The sequence below is a fragment of the Pristiophorus japonicus genome, unplaced genomic scaffold (assembly GCF_044704955.1).
Source record: "Pristiophorus japonicus isolate sPriJap1 unplaced genomic scaffold, sPriJap1.hap1 HAP1_SCAFFOLD_820, whole genome shotgun sequence".
NCBI classification, from domain to species: domain Eukaryota; kingdom Metazoa; phylum Chordata; class Chondrichthyes; family Pristiophoridae; genus Pristiophorus; species Pristiophorus japonicus.
Window position 1 is genome coordinate 17,661 of NW_027254741.1, and position 22,802 is coordinate 40,462.

General features: G+C 50.2%; 1 protein-coding gene across 1 annotated transcript; it reads left to right on the forward strand.

Annotated features, from left to right (window-relative positions):
- The first annotated feature begins 3,523 nt into the window (after positions 1-3,523).
- On the forward strand, positions 3,524-5,912 carry LOC139257314 (C-C motif chemokine 13-like). Its single transcript, XM_070874434.1, has 3 exons — positions 3,524-3,743; positions 5,374-5,482; positions 5,580-5,912. Exons 1-3 carry the CDS (start codon positions 3,665-3,667, stop codon positions 5,674-5,676), a joined length of 285 nt encoding a protein of 94 aa, XP_070730535.1. The 5' UTR covers positions 3,524-3,664; the 3' UTR covers positions 5,677-5,912.
- The last annotated feature ends 16,890 nt before the right edge of the window (positions 5,913-22,802 follow it).

Below are 22,802 nucleotides of genomic sequence, written 5' to 3' on the forward strand. Positions count from 1 at the left end.
GGGGGACCCTGGGGGGAGGGGGACTGGGGGCAGGGGGACCGGTGGGGAGACAGACAGGGGGGAGGGGGTCCGGGGGGAGGGTGACCCCGGGGGGAGGGGGATCGAGGGGAGGGGGACCGGGGGGAGGGGTACCGGGGGGAGGGAGACCGGGGGTAGGGGGACCGGGGGGAGGGGGACTGGGGGGAGGGGGACCCTGGAGGAGACAGACCGGGTGGATGGTGACTTGGTGTGAGTTAGGACACAGGCAGCTGAGTTTTGCATGACCCGAAGTTTACGTAGTGTAGAATGTGGGAGGCCGGCCAGGAGTGAGTTGGAGATGTCAAGTCTAGAGATAACAAAGGCATGAATGAGGGTTTCAGCAGCAGAAGAGCTGAGGCATGGGCAGAGGCGGGCAATGTTACGGAGGTGGAAAAAGGCAGTTTTAGTTATGCTGCGAATATGTGGCCAGAAACTCATTTCAGGGTCAGATATGACACCTCGGTTGTGAACAGTCTGGTTCACCCTCAGATTGATGCTCGAGAGAGGGATGCAGTCAGTGGTTACGGAACGCAGTTTGTGACAGGGCTATGGTCCGAGAGCTGGAGAGTGGGATTATGCTGGATAGCTCTTGGTCGGTCGGCCCTGATACGATGGGCCGAAATGGCCTCCTTCCGTGCTGTAAATTTCTATGATTCTATGTGGAAACTGACTCTGTTTTCGGATGATGTCGCCGAGGGGCAGCATGGCGATGGGAACTAGGAGGGGCCAAGGACAGACCCTGGGGGTACACCAGAGGGAACGATGCGGGGGCGGGAAGAGAAGCCGTTGCAGGTGATTCTCTGACTACGATTACATGGATAAGAATGGAACCAGGCGAGTGCAGTCCCACCCAGCTGGACGGTGGTGGAGAGGTGTTGGAGGTGGATGGAGTGGTGAACCATGTCAAGGTCTGCAGACAGGTCGAGGAGGAAGAGGAGGGATAGTTTACCTTTGTCACACTCACATAGGATGTCATTTGTGACTTTGATGAGAGCCGTTTCGGTTCTATGGCAGGGACAGAAACTGGATTGGAGGGATTCAGATATGGAATTGTGGGAAAGATGGTCACGGATTTGGGACATGAAAATACGTTTAAGTAAGTTGGACAAGATAGGGAGGTTGGAGATGGGGCGATAGCTAGCAAGCAAAGTGGGGTCAAGGGTTTTTTTTTGAGAGGGTTGGTGACATCAGATTTGACGGAGAGGGGAACAGTTCCTGAGGAGAGAGAACCGTTAACAATGTCGGCTAACATGGGAGCCAGGAAAGGAAGTTGGATGATCAGCAGTCTAGCGGGAATAAGGTCAAGGGAGCAGGAAGTGCATCTCATGGACAAGATGAGTTGGGAGAGATCAAGAGGGGAGATCAGAGAGAAACTAGAGACAGATGTGAGTTTCGGGCTAGGGCAGGTGGGGACTTCAGATGAAGTTTGTCCCGGTGGGCTAGGGGAAGGACGGGAACTCGCTGAGGCAGCTGATCGGATGGTCTCAATCTATGAGATAAAGAAGTCCATGAGCTCCTCGCACTTGTTGTTGGAGGTGAGTGTGGTGGAGACAGGGGAGAGGAGTTTAAGGAGGCAGTTAGCAGTAGAGAATAGTAGGGGGTTATTTACACAATCCAGAATGGTCCCAGAATAGTGAGCAGTTTTTGTAGACAAGAGTAGGAACCGATAATGCTTTCTTTGTTCGATCCAGATCTGGCGGTGAATGTAAACCAATTGTCCGCCACATCTGTTCAAGTCTGCGCCCCTTTGACTTGAGGAAACGAAGATGAGGGCTGTACTGGGGAAACAGCCAGGGTGGGAGAGAGTAATCTTTTTAATAGGGACTAGGGCATCAAAGGGTGGTGGTCAGGGTGTGGTTGAGCAGATCGATGGATGCGGAAATGTCATTGTTAAAAGTGGGCCAAAGGTTGGACAGTTTGGAGTTGATAAGTGCAAGATAAAAGTTCACGGAGCTGGGGGTAATATATTAGCATGGATAGAGGATTGGCTAACGAACAGAAAACAGAGTCAGGATAAATGCATCATTTTTCGGTTGGCATACAGTAACTCGTGAGGTGCCGCAGGGATCGGTGCTGGGTCCTCAACTACATACATTCTATATTAATGATGTGTATGAAGGGACCGAGTGTAATGTAGCCAAGTTTGCTGATGATACAAAGATGGGTGGGAAAGCAAATTGTGAGGAGGACACAAAAAATCTGCAAAGGGATATAGACAGGCTGAGTGAGTGGGCAAAAATTTGGCAGATGGAGTATAATGTGGGAAAATGTGAGGTTATCCACTTCGGAAGAAATAATAGAAAAGCAAATTGTAATTTAAATGGAGAAAAATTGCAAAATTCTGCAGAACAGAGAGACCTGGGGGTCCTTGTGCATGAAACACAAAAAGTTAGTAAGCAGGTACAGCAAGTAATCAGGAAGGTAAATGGAATGTTGGCCTTTATTGTAAGGGGGATAGAGTATAAAAGCAGAGAAGTCCTGCTACACTGAACAGGGTATTGGTGAGGCCACACCTGGAGTACTGCGTACAGTTTTAGTCTCCTTATTTAAGGAAGGATATACTTGCACTGGAGGCTGTTCAGAGAAGGTTCATGAGGTTGATTCCAGAGATGAGGGGGTTGACTTATGAAGATAGGTTGAGGAGGTTGGGCCTATACACATTGGAGTTCAGAAGAATGAGAGGTGATCTTATTGAAACAAATAAGATAATGAGGGGGCTCGACAAGGTGGATGCAGAGAGGATATTTCCACTCATAGGGGAAACTAAAACTAGGGGACATAGTCTCAGAATAAGGGGCCGCCCATTTAAAACTGAGATGAGGAGGAATTTCTTCTCTCAGAGGGTTGAAAATCTGTGGAATTCTCTGTCCCAGGAAGCTGTGGAGGCTGGGTCATTGAATATATTTAAGGCAGAGATAGACAGATTTTTTGAGCGATAAGGGAGTAAAGGGTTCTGGGGAGCGGGCAGGGAAGTGGAGCTGAGTCCATGATCGGATCAGCCATGATCTTATTGAATGGTAGAGCAGGCTCGAGGGGCTGTATGGTCTACTCCTGCTCCTATTTCTTATGTTCTTATAGTCAGAGTGTTTGTTATTACAACAATGACTACACTGAGAAAGCTCTCATTGTCTGTAAAGCACTTTGGGACGTACTGAGGGGATGAAAGGCGCTGTGGAAATGCAAGCTTTCTCGGTGCTACATTATATTGTGAAGTTAAGCTCACTGCCTGCTCAGAGCTGTGTCCCAGAGAGTGCTGGGTGTGGAATGGGCCAATCAGGGAGCTGGATTCCCATCACTGGCCTGCCCCCTTCCCTCAGACACGGAAGTTGTGAGATTGCCTGAGGGAAATGAGCTGACACTATACTGAGAAACATGGGCCGGGGAAGTTCCAGATCATTCTTTACCCCAAGAACTCCCATTCACAGAACGACTTGTACTTCCCATTTCAGGGAAGATGGGAATGGAGGGAGGATTACACGGGAGAGCTTCCATTGCTGGGGAATGGAGGAAGTTATGGGACTTTCCGTATTGCTGACTCTCTGCACTTTCACACCATATAAACCCATTGTGACCATGAGCTGACAACTCACTCCTCACCCTCACTCACTCTTCAACACTCAGCGCTTCCAAGTTGGGAAAGGACAAGATGAAGACAGCACTGTGTGTGTCTGCTGTTTTGGGAGTGCTGCTTACCTGCTCTATCCAGGATGTTGCCCCTGCACCAGGTAAGTGCTGGCTCCTTATTCCCAATATTCTCCTCACACCTGACAATGAACAAAAGTGTGAGACAACAAACCCACTGCTGCTTTCCAGTGTGATTTATTGTCACTCGCTGTACTTATTCCTCCTCACCCTGTTCAAAGGAAGCTCCGTTCTGTCAAACAACAATTACAATCATAGAATCACAGCACAGCAGGAGACCATTTGGCCCATCATGCCTGTGCTGGCTCTGTGAACGAATGATTTAATAAATCCCACAGCCCTGTCCATCCCCCATAGCCGTGCCAATTGTTTGCTTCAAGTATTTATCCAAATGCCTTTTGAAAATTACTATTGAATCTGCTCCCAACGTCCTTCCAGGCAGCGTGTTCCCGATCACAACTCGCTGTGTAAAAACATTCTCCCCATCTCCCCTCTGGTTATTTAGCCAATTATCCTCAATCTGTGTCCCTGGTTCCCCGACCTCCTGCCCCCGGAAACACTTTCTCCTTATTGACTCTGCCCAAACCATTCATGATTTTCAATATCTGTATTAAACCTTTCCTTCACCTTCCCTGCCTTCAGGGCAACAATCCCAGTTTCTCCAATCTCTGCACATAACTGACGTCCCTCATCCCTGCTCTCTGTCCAGTAAATCTCCTCTGCAGCATCTCTGAGGCTTCTTAAAGTGCGGTGCCTGGAATTGGATGCAATTCTCTGGCAGAGGCCTAACAAGTGATTTATAAAGGTTCAGCATCACTACAAAGCTCGCACTCAGTATGCATTTCAATATCGATAAGTGAACAGTCTTACATTGTGCTGGCAACAATAAGGAAGCAACATGTTCCTTGGGAAATCAGAGTCTAAATGTGGGAGAGGAGCAAATGGATCTCGGGGTGCAGATACAGAAATCACTGAACGGAGCAACATCGGTTCAGAAGGCCATTAACAAAAAGCAAATAAAGCACTGGGGTCCATTTCTGGAGGGTAGAATTGAAATGCCGAGAAGAGATGTTGAGTGTGTATCACAGCTGCTTCACACACACTTGGAATATTGTGCACAGTTCTGCTCTCCATACTATTATAGGGTTATCGAGGCACTGCAGTCAGGGGGAAAGGATTCACAAGGATGATACCAGAACTGGGAGCAGATACTTTGCAGGAACATCTGAGCAGGCACTAGAGACGAGAAGGCTGAGCGGAGACCTGATCGAAGATTACGGAATGTGTGGCTCGGCTCGATGTAAGGAAGATGTGTCCACATGGTGGGAGAACCAAACTTGGGGGCCATCAATGGAAGATAGTCACTCATACATCCAATAGTGGATTCAGGAGATACTACTTCACCAGAGGGTGGGGAGAATGGGGACATTGCCACCACAGGGAGTGGTTGAGGCGACTAGAATAGAAAGGTTTAAGGGGCAGCTGGACAAACAGATGAGGGAGAAAGGAGCAGCAGGATATGTTGGTGGGGTGGGAGGAGTTCTGTGTGGACAATGCACACTGGCACTGACCAGTTGGGCCCAATGGACTGTTTGTGTGCTGTGTATTGTGTGTAAATCTGTGTGAACCATGGAGGGTAATGTTACTGTCAGTGAGTATGTATTGTGATACCCAGCAGGGTTTAACTGTGTCCATTCCTCTCCCTCACACCAGCTGGGACCATAATATTCCAATGCTGCGAGAGATTTAAGGCCACTCCTATCCCCCATAACAGGCTGGCAAACTACAGGAATACAATTGGCTGCTCCACTCCCGCTATCATGTAAGTCTTTAAAGGTGTTGTTGCGAATGTGTTTCAATCAAAGGTTTGGAGCTGGTGTGTGTGACTCTGATAATCACACCTCATTTCTCTGTTTCAGTTTTACCAACAAGCGCAATATGACCATTTGCACTAAAGCCAGTGAGGAATGGGTTAAAACCGCAGTGCGATATCTGGAGAGGAGACGGAAGAATTGAAGAGACCGAGAGAAGAAGGGATTGAAAGCACAGCACTTTTAAACCATTTGAAATAGCTGACTGTTGAAGTGGCGCTATATTCTGCTGGGTCACAGGCAGAATGTAGAAGGTGTTTCAGGACGGGATCCACAAACCGAGTCTCTCATCACTTGTAATTTCCCAACTTGTGTGGTCATTAATACTAAAGCTTCTCCAGGTAACGAACTTTCCCCATGGAAACTACACTCGCCAAAAGTGACTGAAACAAGATTGTGGAATTGTGTAAATGTGGGTACAAGCCAATCAGAAACACTCTGAAAGTGTGGGGAGGGGGTGGTGGTGGGCACTGGGAGTGGGGGGGACACTAGGAGTGGGGGGGACACTGGGAGTGGGGGGTACTGGGAGTGGGGGAGGGCACTGGGAGTGGGGGAGACTGGGAGTGGGGGGGAGCACTGGGAGTGGTGGGGGAGCACTGGGAGTGGGGGGACACTGGGAGTGGGGGAGGCACTGGGAGTGGGGGTGGGGCATTGGGACTGGGGGGGGCACTGGGAGTGGGGGGGGACACTGAGAGTGGGGGTGGGGCATTGGGACTGGGGGGGGCACTGGGAGGGGGGGAGCACTGGGAGTGGGGGGGGGCACTGGGAGTGGGGGGGGGCACTGGGAGTGGGGGGACACTGGGAGTGGGGGGGGGACACTGGGAGTGGGGGGGGGTCAGATATTGGGGGGTGTGCCGGGTCTGAGGCACATCCTGAGGGCAGGTTGTGAGGCACATCCTGAGGGCAGGGTCTGGAGGACAGGAAGATGGAGACTATTACAATACAGGACGAAGATGCTAAATAGAAAGTGCCCCCATTGGGTGTGAAGCCTCCCTTTGGGACCAGGGGCTCCGATCGCCGTGACGACCAGTAGTCCTGGCAATGACTGGCCAATGATAATCTCTGTGCTGTTTATATTTACACCCTCACTTTGCTCATTGTTTTGCTGGTTTCTCAGCTCCTGATGTTTCTGAATTGAAACTGTGACCGTTAAATAAAGGAGGTTTTTGAAGAAAGTTGCCCTTGTTATCGGTCTGGGACCAGCTCCTTCTTCATTTGTATTAAACAGACAAACCCCTTCGAATCCCATCGCCCCGTGCCGCTCAGTCTCCTGCATTGCTCACTTTCTGTTCATATACTTACACTGAGCGAGCTGACTGGCTGAGGCCGTGTGGGTGGTGAGAAGGGAGTTATACTGCTTGAGGTAGAATTACATCGATCGCGCAGCACAGAACCAGTCCATTGGGCCCAACAGGTCCATGCTGGGGTTTATGTTCCACACGAACCTCTTCTTCATCGCACGCTATCAGCATAACCTTCTAATCCTTCCTCCCCCATGTACTGCCCCAGCCCCCCCGTTAAATGCAGCGATGCAATTTGCCTCAACTATTCGCTGTGGGAGTGACTTCCACATTCTCCCCACTATCTGGGGAAAGAATTGTCCCCTGAATTCCTTATTGGATTTATTAGTGACTATCTTCTATTTCTGGGACCTAGTTCTGGCCTCCTCCCTCAGTGGAAACATGGTCTCCACACCGACCTAGTCCAAACCCTTCATCATATTAAAGCTCTCCATCACCTCAGCTCTGAGCCGTGTCGATACTGGAGCACTGAGCCCTCGCGTCTTCAGTCTTTGCTGACAGCATTAACCTCTCAGGTTGGGTATCAGTCTCCTTACGCCTGTTTTGCCATCCCCACAGCTTCTAAATCCTTCTTTCTTTCTTTCTTTCGAGCAGAGAAGGTTGAGGGGATTTGATCGAGGGTGTCAAAAGCATGAGATTACTAGACAGAGTAGATCGAGAGAAACGGTTCCCATTGGTGGAAGGGTGGAGAACCAGAAGACACAGATTTAATGTGATTGGCAGAAGAACCAAAGGCCACAGGAGGAACAAGGTTTTTACACAGCGAGGGTTTAGGGTCTGCAATTCACTGCCTGAGAGGGGGGTAGAGGCAGATTCAATTGTGGCTTGCAAAAGGTAATTGGATAAGTTCCCAATGGGAAAATGTTCAGGGCTACGGGGAAAGGGCGGGGAAGTGAGACTCGCTGAAGTGGCGGGGGAGAGGAATTGGCCGAGGTGCTGTTGTAGAGAGCCGGGACGGGCTCGACGGGCCGAATGGCCTCCTGGTCTGCTGTAATCATTTTATGGTTCAATGACAGGGGAGGGCACAGGGGGAGGGGGGTACCGGGGAGGGGGCAGAGGGAGAGGGGGCACAGGGAGAGGGGGGCACAGGTGAGGGGGCACAGGGGAGGGGGCACAGGGGAGAGGGCACAGGGGAGGGTGCACAGCATCCCTCCTGACGACGCCACCTTTCACACTGGTGCCTCTGACATGTCTTCCTTTTTCCTCAGACGAGGATTCCCCTCCGCCGTGGTTAACATAGCCCCCGACCGTGCCTGTTCTATTTCCTGTACCTCTGCTCTCACCCCTTCCCCTCCCTCTCAGAACCACAACAGGGTTCCCCGTGTCTTCACCTTTCACCCCACCAGCCTCCACGTTCAATGGATCATCCTCCGCCATTTCCAATACCTCCAGCGTGATCCCATCACCAATCACATCTTCCCCTCCCCTCCTCTCTCAGCGTTCCGAAGGGAGCGTTCCCTCCGTGACACCCTGGTCCATTTCACAGTCTCCCCCAGCAGCCCCTCCCCTTCCCTTCCCATGGTATCATCCTGTACAAGTGCAGGAGATGCAACACCTTCCCTTTAACCTGCTCCCTTCCCACTGTCCAAGGCCCCAAACACCCCTTTCCGGTGACACAGCGAGTTACTTGTCCTTCTTTCAATGTAGTGTACTGTATTTACTGCTCGTGATGTGGTCTCCTCTACATCGGGGAGACCAAGCGTAGATTGGGTGAGCGCTTTGCGGAACACCTCCGTTCAGTCCATAAGTGTGACCCTGAGCTTCCGGTGGCCTGTCACTTTAATTCCCCGCTACATTCGCACTCTGACCTCTCTGTCCTCGACCTCCTACACTGTTCCAACAAAGCTCAACGCAAGCTCAAGGAACAGCACCTCATCTTTCGTTTAGGCACTTTAACTCGATGCTGAGCCCAGAAGGCTGTAAACAATTTCAGAGCGTAGCCTCTGGCCATCTTTGGCTGCCTTTACCCACCCCCCCATCTTATGCATGTCTCTCTCTGTCTCCAATGGCAGCTGGTCATTATTCACCATTCACACCTGATCTGGACCAACCTTTTTCTAACTTCTGCCATTACCATCTCAAGTCGGCTGATAATGCCTTTAGTCTCTCTAATCTCTCCTGTCTCCCACCCTATCACACACCTTCCCTTTTGTTCTTTCCTCCCCTCCCCCTTCAGTGCTCCTCAAGAATCCGTTCATTTCGAACATTCTCCAGTTGTGACCAAGGCCCATGACCTGAAACGTAAACTCTGTTTCTCTCTCCACAGACGCTGCCTGACCCGCCGAGATTTCCAGCATTTCCTGGCTTTATTTCACATTCCAGCATCCGCAGAATTGTGCCTCCCTCCTGCACCATTCCCCGAGCCACACATGAACCTGCCTCACCTTCCTGTTCCTATACTCACGAGCACATGGTACTGGGAGAATCCAGGGATTACCACCTTTGGGGTCCTGCTCTTTAAACTCCTTCCTCACTCCTGAAACTGGGTGTGTCGGGCCTCAGCCCTTTTGCTGCCCTTGTCATTGATTCCCACATGGACAACAACTTCTGGCAGTTCCCCTTCTGCCCACAAAATGTTCTGCACCCGTTCAGTGATGTGCCCCACCCTGGCATCAGGGGCAGAGGGGTTTGGGGTTCGGGGCTCGAGGGGTTCGAAGGTCAGGGGGTTCGGGGGGTCTGGGGATCAGGAGGGGATTGGGTCTCGGGGAGTTTGGAGCTCGGGGGATTCGGGGCTCGGGGGGGTCTCGGGTTTATGGGGAAAGGGACTCAAGCGAGGGCAGTTGTGGGTATGGGGTTTGGGGGGAGAGGCTCTGCTCCCTCTCAGTCTCGGCCTCCCCCGTTCTCCCTCAGTAGCAGGAGGGGATGCCGGGACTGCCTGATGCGATGCAGCAGGGGATTCTGGGGGTTGAGCTGGATCCTCCCCGCCTCTGGTTGACATTTCCCTTTAAGAGGAGAGGGGAGAGGGTGTGAATCCCCCACCCCACCCCACCAGCTGCTAGATGGAACCATATATACCTCCCACAAGTGAGTTTCGATAACCCGTGCTCCAATACAGCAATGGCTGAACCACGGGGGCCATCACTGGCCAGCCCCCACCTGAAGCCCATGCATGGCCACGAGATGGTGTGGGGAGAGGAGCCCTGGGCCAGGGGGCCTAACCCAGGGCACTGAGGCCAGGTCTAACACCCCTCTCCTTACCCAGCTGGAGGCAGCAGGTCTGCACAGACCGGTGGACCTTGGGCCTTTGCTGACGGTGCAAAGCCAGAGATTTCAGCTCCTGAACAAGGTGTCTGTATGAGAGGTGGCAGAGAGGTGCAGACAGAGAATTGCTGAGGGTTGTGAGGTGATCACATTCTACCTTTCTCTCGTACATGTCCTTCTCATTCACCGAATCACCCACACACGCTTCAGAGAAACAGCCAGTTAGAAATGGAGCAATAACCAAGAATTGAGAAGCTCGCGGCTGCTTAACGTCAGAGTGACGGTCCCCAGCTGTAACTTTCACTTCCACCACCACCAACAATAAGTTGTATTTAGATAGTGCCTTTAATGTAGGAAACCTCCTGAGGCCCTTCACACGTGTGTTATTGAACAAAACATTTCACACCCAGCCACACAACGAGATATCAGGGCAGGTGACCAAAAGCTTGGTCATAGAGGTCGGTTTTCAGAAGAGAGATAGAGAGAGGCGGAGAGGTTTAGAGAGGGAGTTCCAGAGCTTGGGGCCCAGGCAGCTGAAGGCACGGCCACCGATGGTGGAGCGATTATAATCAGGGATACTCAAGAGGGCAGAACTGGAGGAGTGCAGACATCTCGTGGGGTTGGTGGGCTGGAGGAGATTACAGAGATGGGGAGGGGTGAGAGATCTGAAAATAAGGATGAGAATCTTGAAATCGTGGCATTGTTTAACCGGGAGTAAACAAAGGTCGGCGATGATGGGGTGATGGGTGAACGGGACTTGGTGCCAGTTCGGACATGGGCAGCTGAGATTTAGATCACCTCTAGATTACGTTTGGTATAAGGTGGGAGGCCAGCCAGGAGTGCATTGGAGCAGGCAAATCTAGAGTTAACAAAGGACTGAATGAGGGTTTCAGCAACAGATGAGCTGAGCCAGGGGAGGAGACAGGCGATTTCATGGAGCTGGGCCTAGGCAGACTTAGACACGGGCTGGATAAGTGGCCGGAAGCTCATTTCAGGGTTAAATATGACATCCAGGTTGTGAACAGTGTGGTTCAGCCTAAGACAGATGCTGAGGGAAGGGAAGAGTTCTTTCAAAGAGCCAGCAGCGTCCCAATGGGCCGAATGTTTGCTGTTTCATTGTATGATTATATAAAGGGAAAGAGAGGTCGAGATACACACATCATTAGAAGTATCAACACAGCTTGATAAAACCATTCAACATGTAAACCACAACATGGCTTCATTCCTAAAGGAACAGAATTCTAAAGCTGAGAAGTTATGATGACCTTGTCTAGAACCTCGGTTAGACCACACAGTGTATTGTGCACAGTTCTGCTCTCCATATTATAAAATGGATTTATATAGCGCCTTTCACGACCACGGGATTTCACAAAGCGCTTTCCAGTCAATGAAGTATTTTTGAAGTGTAGCCACATTGGCAATGTGACAAATGGGGCATCCAATCTGTGCACAGCAAGCTCCCACAAATAGCAATGTGATAATGAGCAGATATTCTGCTTTAGTGACGTTGATCACTAAGGAGAACAATGCTAGCTCCTTCAGTGTATCCACGTAACTGAAGTCCGTCATCGCTGCAACCATTCTCGTAAATCTTCTCTGCACCGTGTCTGAGGCCTTGAAATCCTTCCTAAAGTGTGGTGCCCAGAATGGACTCAATTGTCCAGGTGAGGCCGAAGCAGTGTTTTATACAGGTTCATCATCGTCTCCTTGCATTTGTACTCTGTGTCTCTGTTTATGAAGCCCAGCTTTCCTGCCCTGCCACCTTCATCGATTTGTGCACATTTCCCCCAGACCCACTGTTCACCACTACTCTCTGTCTCCTGTCACTGAGACAATTCCCATGCTGTCACTGGCCATTTTATTCCACGGGCTCCAACTTTGCAGCAAGCCTATTGTGTGGCACTTTGTCAAAGGCCTTTTGGAAATCCATGTACACCACATCCACCTCATTGTCCTCATCAACCCTCTCTGTTCCCTCATCAAAAAACTCCATCAATTTGGTGAAACACGATTTGCCTTTAACTAATCCGTGCTGGCTTTCCTTAATTAATCCACACATGTCCAAGTGATTCTTAATTTTGTCCCTGATTATCATTTCTAAACTTTCCCCATCCCGAGGTTCAACTGACCGGCCTGTAGTTACTGGGTTTATCTTTACACCTTTTTGGAACAAGGATGTAACATTTGCAATTCTCCTGACCTCTGGCACCAGCCCCATATCCAAGGAGGATTGGAAGATTATGGTCAATACCTCCGCGATTTCCACCGTTACTTCCCTCAGCATCCTAGGCACTCTCCCCTGTGCCCCCTCTCCCTGTGCCCACTCTCTGTGTCCACTCCCTGTGCCCCCTCTCCCGTAACCCTTCCCCTGTACCCCCTCTCCCTGTGCCCACTCCCCTGTACCCCCCGTACCCCCTCCCGCTGTACCCCCCTCCTCTACCCCCTCCCCTGTACCCCCCTCCTGTACCCCCTCCTGTACCCCCTCCCCTGAATCTCCCCCACCCCCTCTCCCTGTACCACCTCCCCCTGCCCCCTCCCCCTGTACCCCCTCCCCCTGTACCCTTGCCCCTCTCTCGGGCTCTCCGTCGATCGAGACCCTGTTGCCTGCTCCTGGCCCACACTCCCTGCTGATTCTGGAACTCTGTCATCTTCACAATTTCACATTTCCTGGAAAGTTGCCGATAGTTTTTACTGAGAGACTGAAGAATCTATTTGGGAGCGGCAGTTTCTGAGGAAAGTGTGTGTACTGTGCAACTTGCTGTTTTCACTATTACCCAACATGTGGCCTGTTGCCTGGGCTCCGCTGTTTGATCCAGTCAGGGCCCCGCCCTCAGACATCGCATTCACACTGGTCCTGGCTGGACAGCACAGCCTGGGGGCTCTGGGATTGGCAACGCCATCGGGGGGCGGGGGGGGGCCGTGGGAGGACCCGGTGGGAGGTGGCCCGTGGGGAGGGCGATCCTGGGGGTGGGGGGAGGGGGGAGGGGGGCCGTGGGAGGGTGCCCGGTGAGGAGGGGGGCCCCGGGGGGAGGGGGATCCCGGGGGTGGGGGGAGGGGGGAGTGGAGCCAGGGGGAGGGGGGCTGTGGGGAGGGGGATCCCGAGGGGGGCTCAGGGGGGAGGGGAGCCAGGGGGAAGGGAGCCGTCGGAGGGGGCCCGGGGGGGAGAAGGGCCCCGTGGGGAGGGGGACCTGGGGGGAGGGGGACTGGGGGAGGGGGGCCCGGGGGAGGGGGACCGGGGGAGGGGATCTCAGGGGAGGGGTTCCCGGGGGGTGGCGGACCGGGGGTGAGGCGGGCCTGGGGGATCCCGGGGGTGGGGGGAGGGGGGAGGGGAGCCAGGCCGTGGGGAGGGGATCTCGAGGGGGGCTCAGGGGGGAGGGGAGCCAGGGGGAATGGGGCCGTGGGACGGGGCCCGGGGGGGAGGGGGGCCCGGAGGAGGGGGCGGGGGTCTCGGGGGAGGGGTTCCCGCGGGTTGGCGGACCGGGGGTGAGGGGGGACAGGGGTAAGGGGGACCCGGGGGGCGGCTCAGGGGGAAGGAAGCCCGGGGGTGAGGGGGGCCCGTGGGGAGGGGGATCCCGACGGGGGCTCAGGGGGGAGGGGAGCCAGGGTGAAGGGGGCCGTGGGAGGGGGCCCGGGGGGGAGCGGGGCCCCGTGGGGAGGGGGACCTGGGGGGAGGGGGACTGGGGCCCGGAGGAGGGGGACCAGGGGAGGGGGTCTCGGGGGAGGGGTTGCCGGGGGGTGGCGGAACGGGGGTGATGGGGGCCCGGGGGGAGGGGGACCTGGGGGGAGGCTCAGGGGGAGGGAAGCCCGGGGGTGAGGGGGGCCCGTGGGGAGGGGGATCCCGAGGGGGGCTCAGGGGGGAGGGGAGCCAGGGGGAAGGGGGCCATGTAAGGGGGCCCGGGGGGGAGGGGGACCGGGGGGGAGGGGAACCAGGGGAGGGGGGCCCGGAGGAAGGGGACCGGGGGAGGGGGACCCAGGGGAGGGGGATCCCGGGGGGTGGTGGACCGGGGGGGAGAGTGACCGGGGGGGTGGGGGGGGCAGGGGGAACGTGGGGGGGGGACCCCGGGGACCAGGGGGATAGGGGACCCCGGGGGCAGTGCGACCGGGGGGAGGGGGACCGGGGGTTGGAGGATCCTGGGGGGAGAGGGACCGTGGGGAGGTGGCCCCTGGGGCGAAGGCGGACCGGAGGGAGGGGTACTCTGGGGGGTGGCGGGGCGGTGGCGGGGTACCGGACAGTCTGCACCTGGACAGGACCAGACAACGTCCTAGGGGAAGTGTTTGCTAGTGCTGTTGGGGAGGAGTTAAACTAATATGGCAGGGGGATGGGAACCAATGCAGGGAGACAGAGGGAAACAAAAAGGAGACAAAAGCAAAAGACAGAAATTAGATGAGTAATAGTGGAGGGCAGAGAAACCCAAGGCAAAAACAAAAAGGGCCACTCAATATAAAGGGGCTGCAAGGCGGGTCAAAACTAAAAATCATGGTTTAAAAACTCGTATTAAAACACTCTACCTAAATGCACGCAGCATTCGAAATAAAGTAAATGAGTTGACGGCACAAATCATTACAAATGGGTATGATTTGGTGGCCATTACAGAAACATGGTTGCAGGGTGGCCAAGACTGGGAATTAAACATACAGGGGTATGTGACGATTCGGAAAGATAGACAAGAAGGGAAAGGAGGTGGGGTAGCTCTGTTAATAAAGGATGATATCTGGGCAGATGATATTGGCTCAAATGAACAAAATGTTGAATCATTGTGGGTGGAGATTAGAGATAGTAAGGGGAAAAAGTCATTGGTGGGCGTAGTTTATAGGCCCCCAAATAATAACTTCATGGTGGGGCGGGCAATAATCAAGGGAATAATGGAGACATGTGAAAAAGGAATCATGGGGGATTTTAACCTACATATCGATTGGTCAAATCAAATCGCACGGGTAATGCATATGGGATTGTTTCTTATAGGTTCTGTAACATACTGTTCTAAGGGAGCAAGCTATCTTAGATCTGGTCCTGTGTAATGAGACAGGAATAATAAACGATCTCCTAGTAAAAGATCCTCTCGGAATGAGTGATCACAGTATGGTTGAATTTGTAATACAGATTGAGGGTGAGGAAGTAGTGTCTCAAACGAGCGTACTATGCTTAAACAAAGGGGACTACAGTGGGATGAGGGCAGAGTTGGCTAAAGTAGACTGGAAACACAGACTAAATGGTGGCACAATTGAGGAACAGTGGAGGACTTTTAAGGAGCTCTTTCATAGTGCTCAACAAAAATATATTCCAGTGAAAAAGAAGGGCAGTAAGAGAAGGGATAACCAGCCGTGGATAACCAAGGAAATAAAGGAGAGTATCAAATTAAAAACCAATGCGTATAAGGTGGCCAAGGTTAGTGGGAAAATAGAAGATTGGGAAAATTTTAAACAACAGCAAAGAATGACCAAGAAAGCAATAAAGAAAGGAAAGATAGATTACGAAGGTAAACTTGCGCAAAACATAAAAACGGATAGTAAAAGCTTTTACAGATATATAAAACGGAAAAGAGTGACTAAAGTAAATGTTGATCCCTTAGAAGATGAGAAGAGGGATTTAATAATGGGAAATGTGGAAATGGCTGAGACCTTAAACAATTATTTTGCTTCGGTCTTCACAGTGGAAGACACAGAAACCATGCCAAAAATTGCTGGTCACAGGAATATGGGAAGGGAGGACCTTGAGACAATCATTATCACTAGGGGGTAGTGCTGGACAGGCTAATGGGACTCAAGGTAGACAAGTCCCTTGGTCCTGATGAACTGCATCCCAGGGTATTAAAAGAGATGGCGGAAGTTATAGCAGATGCATTCGTTATAATCTACCAAAATTCTCTGGACTCTGGGGAGGTACCAGCAGATTGGAAAGCAGCTAATGTAACTCCTCTGTTTAAAAAAGGGGGCAGACAAAAGGCAGGTAACTATAGGCCAGTTAGTTTAACATCTGTAGTGGGGAAAATGCTTGAAACTATCATTAAGGAAGAAATAGCGGGACATTTGGATAGGAATAGTGCAATCAAGCAGACGCAGCATGGATTCATGAAGGGGAAATCATGTTTAACTAATTTACTGGAATTCTTTGAGGATATAACGAGCATGGTGGATAGAGGTGTACCGATGGATGTGGTGTATTTAGATTTTCAAAAGGCATTCGATAAGGTGCCACACAAAAGGTTACTGCAGAAGATAAAGGTACGCAGAGTCAGAGGAAATGTATTAGCATGGATAGAGAATTGGCTGGCTAACAGAAAGCAGAGAGTCGGGATAAATGGGTCCTTTTCGGGTTGGAAATCGGTGGTTAGTGGTGTGCCACAGGGATCGGTGCTGGGACCACTACTGTTAACAATATACATAGATGACCTGGAAGAGGGGACAGAGTGTAGTGTAACAAAATTTGCAGATGACACAAATATTAGTGGGAAAGCGGGTTGTTTAGAGGACACAGAGAGGCTGCAAAGAGATTTAGATAGGTTAAGCGAATGGGCTAAGGTTTGGCAGATGGAATACAATGTCGGAAAGTGTGAGGTCATCCACCTTGGGGAAAAAAAACAGTAAAAGGGAATATTATTTGAATGGGGAGAAATTGCAACATGCTGCGGTGCAGAGGGACCTGGGGTTCCTTGTGCATGAATCCCAAAAAGTTAGTTTGCAGGTGCAGCAGGTAATCAGGAAGGCGAATGGAATGTTGGCCTTCATTGCGATAGGGATGGAGTACAAAAGCAGCGAGGTCCTGCTGCAACTGTATAGGGTATTGGTGAGGCCGCACCTGGAGTACTGCCTGCAGTTTTGGTCACCTTACTTAAGGAAGGATATACTAGCTTTGGAGGGGGTATGGAGACGATTCACTGGGCAGATTCCGGAGATGAGGGGGTTACCTTACGATGATAGATTGAGTAGACTGGGTCTTTACTCGTTGGAGTTCAGAAGGATGAGCGGTGATCTTATAGAAACATTTAAAATAATGAAAGGGATAGACAAGATAGAGGCAGAGAGGTTGTTTCCACTGGTCGGGGAGACGAGAACTAGGGGGCACAGCCTCAAAATACGGAGGAGCCAATTTAAAACCGAGTTGAGAAGGAATTTCTTCTCCCAGAGGATTGTGAATCTGTGGAATTCTCTGCCCAAGGATGCAGTTGAGGCTAGCTCATTGAATATATTAAAATCACAGATAGATACATTTTTAACCAATAAGGGAATTAAGGGTTATTGGGAGCGGGCGGGTAAGTGGAGCTGAGTCCACGGCCAGATCAGCCATGATCTTGTTGAATGGCGGAGCAGGCTCGAGGGGCTCGATGGCCAACTCCTGTTCCTAATTCTTATGTTTTTATGTTCCAATGAGTGCAGTCCCACCCAGCTGGACGATGATGGAGAGGTGTTGGAGGAGGATGGAGTGCGAACCATGTCAAAGGCTGCAGACAGGTCGAGAAGGACTAGGAGGGATAGTTTACCTTTGTCACACTCACAAAGGCTGTCATTTGTGACTTTGATGAGAGCCGTTTCGATTCTATGGCAGGGACAGAAACTGGATTGGAGAGATTCAGAAATGGAATTGTGGGAATGCTGGTCACGGATTTGGGACATGAAAATACGTTTAAGTACATTGGACAAGATAGGGAGGTTAGAGATGGGGCGATAGTTAGCAACCAAAGTGGGGTCAAGGGTATTTTTTTGAGAGGGGTGGTGACGTCAGATTTGAAGGAGAGGGGAACAGTTCCTGAGGAGAGAGAACCGTTAACAATGTCGGCTAACATGGGAGCCAGGAAAGGAAGTTGGATGATCAGCAGTCTAGCGGGAATAGGATCAAGGGAGCAGGAAGTGCATCTCATGGACAAGATGAGTTTGGAGAGATCAAAGGGGAGATCGGAGAGAAACTAGAGACAGATGTGAGTTTCGGGCTAGGGCAGGTGGGGACATCAGATTAAGTTTGTCCCAGTGGGCTAGGGGAAGGACGGGAACTCGCTGAGGCAGCTGATCGGATGGTCTCAATCTATGAGACAAAGAGGTCCATGAGGTCCTTGCACTTGTTGTTGGAGGTGAGTGTGGTGGAGACAGGGGAGAGGAGTTTAAGGAGACAGTTAGCAGTAGAGAATAGTAGGGCGTTATTTATACAATCCAGAATGTTCCCAGAATAGTGAGCAGTTTTTGTAGACAAGAGTAGGAACCGATAATGCTTTCTTTGTTCTGGCAGTAAATGGGCAGCATGGGTGGTGGTGAGGGTGTGGTTGAGCAGATCGATGGATGCAGAAATGTCATTGTTAAAAGTGGGCCAAAGGTTGGACAGTTTTGAATTGATAAGTGCAAGATAAAAGTTCACGGAGCTGGGGGTAATATATTAGCCTGGATAGAGGATTGGCTAACTAACAGAAAACAGAGAGTCAGGATAAATGCATCATTTTCCGGTTGGCAAACAGTAACTAGTGGGGTGCCGCAGGGATCGGTGCTGGGTCCTCAACTATTTACAATCTATATTAATGACTTTGATGAAGGGACTGAGTGTAATGTAGCCAAGTTTGCTGATGATACAAAGATGGGTGGGAAAGCAAATTGTGAGGAGGACACAAAAAATCTGCAAAGGAATATAGACAGGCTGAGTGAGTGGGCAAAAATTTGGCAGATGGAGCATAATGTGGGAAAATGTGAGGTTATCCACTTCGGTAGAAATAATAGAAAAGCAAATTATAATTTAAATGGAGAAAAATTGCAAAATGCTGCAGTACAGAGAGACCTGGGGGTCCTTGTGCATGAAACACAAAAAGTTAGTAAGCAGGTACAGCAAGTAATCAGGAAGGTAAATAGAATGTTGGCCTTTATTGCAAGGGGGATGGAGTATAAAAGCAGAGAAGTCCTGCTCCAACTGTACAGAGTATTCGTGAGGCCACACCTGGAGTGCTGCGTACAGTTTTGGTCTGCGTATTTAAAGAAGGATATACTTGCATTGGAGGCTGTTCAAAGAAGGTTCACAAGATTGATTCCAGAAATGAAGGGGTTGACTGATGTAGATAGATTGAGGAGGTTGGGCCTATACACATTGGAGTTCAGAAGAATGAGAGGTGATTTTATCGAAACAAATAAGATAACGAGGGGGCTCGACAAGGTGGATGCAGAGAGGATATTTCCAGTCATAGAGAAAACTAAAACTAGGGGACATAGTCTCAGAATAAGGGGCCGCCCATTTAAAACTGAGTTGAGGAGGAATTTCTTCTCTCAGAGGGTTGTAAATCTGTGGAATTCTCTGTCCCAGGGAGCTGTGGAGGCTGGGTCATTGAATATATTTAAGGCAGAGATAGACAGATTTTTGAGCGATAAGGGAATAAAGGGTTCTGGGGAGCGGGCAGGGAAGTGGAGCTGAAGTCAGCCATGATCTTATTGAATGGTAGAGCAGGCTCGAGGGGCCGTATGGTCTACTCCTGCTCCTATTTCTTATGTTCTTATAGTCAGAGTGTTTGTTATTACAACAGTGACTACACTGAGAAAGCTCTCATTGTCTGTAAAGCACTTTGGGACGTACTGAGGGGATGAAAGGTGCTGTGGAAATGCAAGCTTTCTCGGTGCTACATTATATTGTGAGTTAAGCTCACTGCCTGCTCAGAGCTGTGTCCCAGAGAGTGCTGGGTGTGGAATGGGCCAATCAGGGAGCTGGATTCTCATCACTGGCCTGCCCCCTTCCCTCAGACACGGAAGTTGTGAGATTGCCTGAGGGAAATGAGCTGACACTATACTGAGAAACATGGGCCGGGGAAGTTCCAGATCATTCTTTACCCCAAGAACTCCCATTCACAGAACGACTTGTACTTCCCATTTCAGGGAAGATGGGAATGGAGGGAGGATTACACGGGAGTGCTTCCATTGCTGGGGAATGGAGGAAGTTATGGGACTTTCCGTATTGCTGACTCTCTGCACTTTCACACCATATAAACCCATTGTGACCATGAGCTGACAACTCACTCCTCACCCTCACTCACTCTTCAACACTCAGCGCTTCCAAGTTGGGAAAGGACAAGATGAAGACAGCACTGTGTGTGTCTGCTGTTTTGGGTGTGCTGCTTACCTGCTCTATCCAGGATGTTGCCCCTGCACCAGGTAAGTGCTGGCTCCTTATTCCCAATATTCTCCTCACACCTGACAATGAACAAAAGTGTGAGACAACAAACCCACTGCTGCTTTCCAGTGTGATTTATTGTCACTCGCTGTACTTATTCCTCCTCACCCTGTTCAAAGGAAGCTCCGTTCTGTCAAACAACAATTACAATCATAGAATCACAGCACAGCAGGAGACCATTTGGCCCATCATGCCTGTGCTGGCTCTGTGAACGAATGATTTAATAAATCCCACAGCCCTGTCCATCCCCCATAGCCGTGCCAATTGTTTGCTTCAAGTATTTATCCAAATGCCTTTTGAAAATTACTATTGAATCTGCTCCCAACGTCCTTCCAGGCAGCGTGTTCCCGATCACAACTCGCTGTGTAAAAACATTCTCCCCATCTCCCCTCTGGTTATTTAGCCAATTATCCTCAATCTGTGTCCCTGGTTCCCCGACCTCCTGCCCCCGGAAACACTTTCTCCTTATTGACTCTGCCCAAACCATTCATGATTTTCAATATCTGTATTAAACCTTTCCTTCACCTTCCCTGCCTTCAGGGCAACAATCCCAGTTTCTCCAATCTCTGCACATAACTGACGTCCCTCATCCCTGCTCTCTGTCCAGTAAATCTCCTCTGCAGCATCTCTGAGGCTTCTTAAAGTGCGGTGCCTGGAATTGGATGCAATTCTCTGGCAGAGGCCTAACAAGTGATTTATAAAGGTTCAGCATCACGACAAAGCTCGCACTCAGTATGCATTTCAATATCGATAAGTGAACAGTCTTGCATTGTGCTGGCAACAATAAGGAAGCAACATGTTCCTTGGGAAATCAGAGTCTAAATGTGGGAGAGGAGCAAATGGATCTCGGGGTGCAGATACAGAAATCACTGAACGGAGCAACATCGGTTCAGAAGGCCATTAACAAAAAGCAAATAAAGCACTGGGGTCCATTTCTGGAGGGTAGAATTGAAATGCCGAGAAGAGATGTTGAGTGTGTATCACAGCTGCTTCACACACACTTGGAATATTGTGCACAGTTCTGCTCTCCATACTATTACAGGGTTATCGAGGCACTGCAGTCAGGGGGAAAGGATTCACAAGGATGATACCAGGACTGGGAGCAGATACTTTGCAGGAACATCTGAGCAGGCACTAGAGACGAGAAGGCTGAGTGGAGACCTGATCGAAGATTACGGAATGTGTGGCTCGGCTCGATGTAAGGAAGATGTGTCCACATGGTGGGAGAACCAAACTAGGGGCCATCAATGGAAGATAGTCACTAATTGTCGAGGAACTATTTAGCTTAAATTAACTCAGGCGGAGGCTTTCAGAGTCGTGCTTCGAGAGAATTTTATTTTAAAAAGCGAGATATCTCGGAGAGCCTGCTTGGACCGTACCAAGGCAGAAGACTCTGCTCTACAAGCAAATTGTCCCTATCTTTATACAGAAATAGAATACAGAAATGGAAAAGGAATCTTATTCATTAGTTCCGTGAGTACAAAGGTGGTCTCGGGAGGCACACACTCTATCTGTCCTTGCATAATTTCTCCCTGTTCACAGTCTGATAAGCAGAATATCAGGAGACTCCCTTTTAATACCAGATAGTCATTTAATTACATTTCTAAGTTTCAAGGCTAAAAAATGTGGGTGTTGTTGTAGTCCTATTATTTCTTCAAATATAGCAAAAACAGAATTTAACCCTTCCCTTTACCATAAGCCATAGATTCATAGATTCTTTCTTCCACAATTCCCTCCTTGTTGATCTTTTTTTTAATTTTTAGATCAACACAATTTCCTATATTCTCTTCTTGCTCAAAAGGGGGTTCATACCATTCAGGATAGGGTCGCATTTTGAGATATTCGTCTTCATCAACCTTTTCCTCTAAGCGACTTAATCTTCCTTTCATGCACACACTTTTCCTTTCTATTTCGGAGATCAGGCCTATTACTTGACTAATTAAATTTTTTAATTTTATCCACATTCCGCAAAGGATTATTAATAATACAAGCATAACCACACCTACGATTACTATGGGGTGTATAGCAAGCTTCAGTACTGCTGTAGCTTTAGGGGACCATCCGGTAACCACATCCCACCAGTGGTGTACTGTCAAAGAGGTGACTTCGTCTGCGATTCTCACTAGCTGCCCCTTCTTGTAACTCATTTCGACTCTAAATTGGTGGATGTCTCTGCCTTGCTTCGACAGAGCTTCCTCAATTTTCTTGCCATTCCGTATCAAATTGTGCAGTCTGGTCAGATTAATTACAGGGGGTAAGGGTTCAATCTTGTGCATAGACAGATATTTTTCTACATTTTGCCATTGCCCAAAGGTATAAGTTCTTTTTACTTCAGGGTCATACAGGGTGTAGACTCTTCTCACGCATTTATTAATGGGGGGTTTATACAAAATTCCATCCAGATAGACAGGTTTATTTCCTGTCACACAGATCTCATTATGTCCTATTTCCGTAATATCAGTGTCATTTGTTGGCTTTAATTCCCATTTACATACTCCAATGGAGTGCTGCAGTGAGCATGGTTCGTGTATGGCGGTCTGATAGGGACATACCATTCCGAATGGCCACCCAGCACATCCCCTCTGGTGATGTGTCATATTCTTCTCCTTTAAATTCTGGGTACCAGAAGTTCTGTCCAAA

Excerpts from the sequence above, each read along its gene's own strand:
- LOC139257314 (XM_070874434.1), top strand. The coding sequence starts at position 3,665 with ATGAAGACAGCACTGTGTGTGTCTGCTGTTTTGGGAGTGCTGCTTACC. Across the intron at positions 3,744-5,373 it reads GGATGTTGCCCCTGCACCAG|CTGGGACCATAATATTCCAA; the intron begins GTAAGTGCTGGC and ends CCCTCACACCAG. Across the intron at positions 5,483-5,579 it reads TGCTCCACTCCCGCTATCAT|TTTTACCAACAAGCGCAATA; the intron begins GTAAGTCTTTAA and ends TCTCTGTTTCAG.